The 5000-nt window shown below is 42.6% G+C and overlaps 1 protein-coding gene across 8 annotated transcripts in view; it reads right to left on the minus strand.

The window, feature by feature from the left end:
• Positions 1-5000, minus strand: part of LOC123519543 (GTPase-activating Rap/Ran-GAP domain-like protein 3) — a 479488-nt gene that overhangs the window by 47526 nt on the left and 426962 nt on the right. For all 8 annotated transcript variants that reach the window (XM_045280950.1, XM_045280947.1, XM_045280945.1 and 5 more), the window contains one exon: positions 1370-1481. In XM_045280950.1, the coding sequence (XP_045136885.1) occupies positions 1370-1481 (112 nt within the window). The remainder of the gene's footprint in view (positions 1-1369; positions 1482-5000) is intronic.

The following is a 5000-nucleotide window of genomic DNA, read 5'->3' on the forward strand; positions in this document are numbered from 1 at the left end:
TATAGTAAATTACTGTATAAATAAATTGTACTAAGCGTTGTTGACCATCCCGCCAGATCTCCAACTAAATTTTTTACCCTATACTACTGACAGACAGTTCATTGTAGTGCCAGGAAGCAGCAAGAATATTCTGACTATTTCACTAATGTCAAGTGATGCACATAATAGTTGTACAGTGGAACCATGCGCGTTTTGGGGTCCGAGGGGTCTCCAAGCGCACTGATTCAAATCCTGTCCACGGTCCGAGTGTAGGTTGGGCTTCCTCACTCCGGGATACGGTTTCCTAGCGGGTGGGCTTTGAGATAGGAGGTACCCCCCAAAAAAGCCCATAAATTCCCGTGAAAAGCCCACTTGGTATAAATAAATAATAAAAAGATAAAGGAAGAGATTTCATATACATGTATGACGAAGTGGCTTATCAGATCAGGAGACAGTATCAATCGACCCAAGGCTGAATTTTCTCTGAGGGAAGGGGCGGGTGGTTCAGGTCACCATACACAGGCAGATCGAGGGGGTTCAGGTTACCACACGCGTGCAAATCAATTCTCTTCTCATCTAGTCGCCATGCTCTTGAAAAACCCAGCTAGTCATCTCACGAATCATGGGTTTTTCAAGGTGTTTTTACGGTTCTAGAGGCAGATTGACAAGATTTCTGCACTATTAACTGGAGAAACGCTCTTGAAACATCCCTCCCTCTCTCTCTCTCTCTCTCTCTCTCTCTCTGACTAAATCTTCCTTCTTTCCCTCCTTTACTACAAACCTATCAGAAAAATAAGAAAAAAAAAATCTGAGGACAAAGAAAACGGGAGTGCTGAGGCGAAACTGGAGGGGGAGACTAATTAAAACCTCTCATATTCTTTAAGATTCAAGATAAAGAGGAGGGAAAAAATAATATGAGGAAGAATTCAAATTATAACTTGGAAAATTTGGTTCCTGCGAGTCCAAAGAAAGAAAAAAGAAAGTGAGAAAATAAGAAGATATTGTGTTTTTTTTTTTTATTAAGATTGGGAGTAGAGTGACTGTAAGAAGCTAATTGTCGTGAGAGAGAGAGAGAGAGAGAGAGAGAGAGAGAGAGAGAGAGAGAGAGAGAGAGAGAGAGAGAGAGAGAGTTAATCTGAAATACACACAAAGTCATAAACAATAATAAAATGATAACTCTCTCTCTCTCTCTCTCTTGTTTCTTTACTTTCATTTCTATTTGCAGTTCAATTATATATTTTTTACATTTCTTTGTTTTGTTCTCTAATTATTTACGTACACTAATCTCTCTCTCTCTCTCTCTCTCTTGGATAGGAAACAAAGAATATCCTTCCTTCTTCTTTTCCTTCCTTCCTTCCTTCCTTCCTTCCCTGAGCATTTCAAAGGATACGTGTAAACTGTGACTTGATGAAGGAAGGGGAGAAGGAAGCCATGTCCTCGGGTCCTCCATCTAAGAAGACAATGTTGACTATATCGTTGCCAATATGCCGTTTTCTCTCGACCTGCAATGAAAGAAAACTGTGGTAAGAAAAGGGGAAACTTAATAAACACTGGTCTTATTTATGGAATTTTGGTGAGAGAGAGAGAGAGAGAGAGAGAGAGAGAGAGAGAGAGAGAGAGAGAGAGAGAGAGAAAAAAAAAATCACAAGATTAACTTCATTTTCACATTTTCATCAGCTTCTCTCTCTCTCTCTCTCTCTCTCTCTCTCTCTCTCTCTCTCTCTCTCTCTCTCTCTCTCTCATTCTCCTAACCCCAAAAACTTCACTGTTTGGTGAGAAGGATAGGAAGAAAGGGAAGAGTAAGAAAAGAAGGAAAGAGGAAGAAAATAGAGGAAAAGAAAAATAGAAACCAAGAAAGGATGAAATAAAAAGAAAAGAAGGAGAACAGGAATTTTCAAGGGAAGGAAAGAAGAAAAGGGAGGAAAAGAAAGAAAAAAGAAAAGAAGGAGAGGAAATAAAGGAAGAAAGAAAGGAAAGCAGGAATTTTCGAGAGGAGGAAAGAAGAAAAGATAGGAAAAGAAAGAAAAAAGAAAAAAAAGGAGGAAATAAAGAAAGGAAGGAAGGAAAAGAGGAAGGAGAAGGAGAAAAAGGTTTACGGGTTGAGTCCATTACGAGAAGAGGGGAGGAAAGAGGGCGAGAAAGTTGGCAAAGTCCATTTCTTACTATTACGAAGGTGTCAGTTTGCGAAGAGGCAGAGATTGTTTATGTAGGAACAGCCATTTCATCAACCTCCTCACTACTTCACCATTTTTAGAGTATGACTGGACAGTTTTATTGACATTAGGAACGGTCTATGGAGATCAGAAGATTAATGGTCCACAGTCTCCACTATTCTAATCCCCAACATGAGTTTCTGAAGCTGTATAAAATCACCTAAAAGTAACCTAAATGAATAAGGGCATTTTAGGAAGTTCGGCATGCTTTTGGGGCATTTTAAGACAGTTTGGCATGTTTTAAAGGCATTTTAAGACAGTTTACCATATTTATGAGCCATTTTAAGACAGTATGCTATGCTTTTAGGGCATTTTAAGACAGTTTGGCATATTTTTGAGCTATTTTAAGACAGTTTGGCTACGATAACACCATTTTATTGACATTAGGAAGGGTCTATGGAGGTGAGAAAATTAAAAGCCACATTCATCACTATTTTAATCCCCCACATGAGTTCCTGAAGCTGAATAAAATTACCAAATAGTCGCCAGCATGAATTTGGAAATGCGTCATTGTACTGAAGGGGTTAAGGTAGAAAAGGAAGGAAAAAATAGAGAAAAAAACAAAAGTAAATCATTAATTAGTTTGTTATCTAAGGGCAAAGTTGAATAATCAGCTTATTTAGAAGTGAGTCAGTTTGTTTGGATGAGTCTAAGATTGTTTTGGTGAGGAGGAAAACTTTGAGGGAAAACAGGAAAAGGAAAAAAGAGGAAAATGAGTAAAATTAAAGTGATATTTTTTAGCTAAAGTTATATGACCAGTTTATTTAGTTAAGGTTGAGTTAGTGTGTGTGTGTGTGTGTGTGTGTGTGTGTGTGTGTGTGTGTGTGTGTGTGTGTGTGTGTGTGTGTGTGTGTGTGTGTGTGTGTGTGTGTGTGTGTGCACGACTAATAAAACAAAGACAGACATACAGACACACACACACACACACACACACACACACACACACACACACTAAGATAGATTCTGTGTGTGGTGTTGCAACTTACACTCTTACACTGAAATACGTACACCACTCCCTCTCCCACTCCCTCTCTCTCTCCTCCTCTGTCTCAATGGAAGGAACTTAGATGCCGGCGAGCAATAGAGAGAAGCAGAAGTTTGAAGACATCGATAATGTTATCAGGGAAGAAGCAAGAGGAGGAGGAGGAGGAGGAGGAGGAGGAGGAGGAGGAGGAGGAGGAGGAAGAGGAGGAGGAGAAGAAGAAGAGAAGGAGGAGGAGGAATATGAGGTGCGGTCTCAAAAAAATTACATACCCAAAGCAAGAGAGAGAGAGAGAGAGAGAGAGAGAGAGAGAGAGAGAGAGAGAGAGAGAGAGAGAGAGAACCCAAGACAGTCCCTCCCCCACCCGCGATTATTAACAAACTTCAGAGCTCAGCTGTTCCCTGAAATCTCTCACATTTCATTTTCCCTGATCGGAGGAGGAGGAGGAGGAGGAGGAGGAGGAGGAGGAGGAGGAGGAGGAGGAGGAGGAGGAGGAGGAGGAGGAGGAGGAGGAGGAGGAGGAGGAGGAGGAGGAGGAGGAGGAGGGAAGTGGTGGTGGTTGAGGAGAAAGGAAGATATGAGATGCAAGAGAAGGAGGAACATCAGGAAGTGCACGAAGAGGAGGAGGCGGAGGAGGAGGAGGAGGAGGAGGAGGAGGAGGAGGAGGAGGAGGAGGAGGAGGAGGAGGAGGAGGAGGAGGAGAGAAAAGGGATTGGGTGCAGAGATGGAGCGCTGTAATATACCAAACAGTCTGAGAAGAGAGAGAGAGAGAGAGAGAGAGAGAGAGAGAGAGAGAGAGAGAGAGAGAGAGAGAGAGAGAGAGAGAGAGAGAGAGAGAGAAAACATATACCACTACCACCACCACCACTACTACTACTACTACTACTACTACTACTACTACTACTACTACTACTACTACTACCACTACTACTACTACTACCACTACTACTTCTACCAGTACCACTACTATTACCACTACTACTACTACTACTACTACTACTACTACTACTACTACGTGCGCACGCGTGTGTAGCAAAAAGAATATGCAAATTTTACCACAAGCCTAGAAAAGTCGATGTTATTTGAATGCACCTCTCTCTCTCTCTCTCTCTCTCTCTCTCTCTCTCGTGGATTAATTTGTCACCATATTTTCGGTGAAGACTTGCCTGAGCACTAATGAACGGCCGCTCTACCTGTTCCTAATTAGTTCACCTGTATGGGCCGCTCAGGTGTGTCTGGCAGGTGTGTGTGGCAGGTGGAATTAGGTGTGGTGAGATGTGGTGAGGTGTGGTGAAGTGTGGTGGGGTGTGGTGAAGTGTGGTGAGGTGTGGTGAAGGTGTGGTGAGGTGTGGTGAAGTGTGGTGAGGTGTGGTGAGGTGTGGTGAAGTGTGGTGTGGTGTGGCGAGGTGTGGAAAAAATTATACATCTTTATTTAATTAGTTGGCGAAGTGTTGATCAAAATTTAGTACAGGTCTCTCTCTCTCTCTCTCTCTCTCTCTCTCTCTCTCTCTCTCTCTCTCTCTCTCTCTCACTCTGACTCAATCTTGTTTCCTGAATTCCAATGCATCTGAGAGAGAGAGAGAGAGAGAGAGAGAGAGAGAGAGAGAGAGAGAGAGAGAGAGAGAGAGGTAAAAAACATCAATTATCAAGGATTATGAAGAAGTGAAGTCAAGTAATTCTTTTCATCATCAACTAGATTAAGGAGGGACAACACCGTCTTCCCTCCTCCTCCTCCTCCTCCTCCTCCTCCTCCTCCTCCTCCTCCTCCTCCTCCTCCTCCTCCTCCTCCTCCTCCTCCTCCTCCTCCTCCTCCTCCTCCTCCTCCT

Source organism: Portunus trituberculatus, chromosome 45 (assembly GCF_017591435.1).
Source record: "Portunus trituberculatus isolate SZX2019 chromosome 45, ASM1759143v1, whole genome shotgun sequence".
NCBI classification, from domain to species: domain Eukaryota; kingdom Metazoa; phylum Arthropoda; class Malacostraca; order Decapoda; family Portunidae; genus Portunus; species Portunus trituberculatus.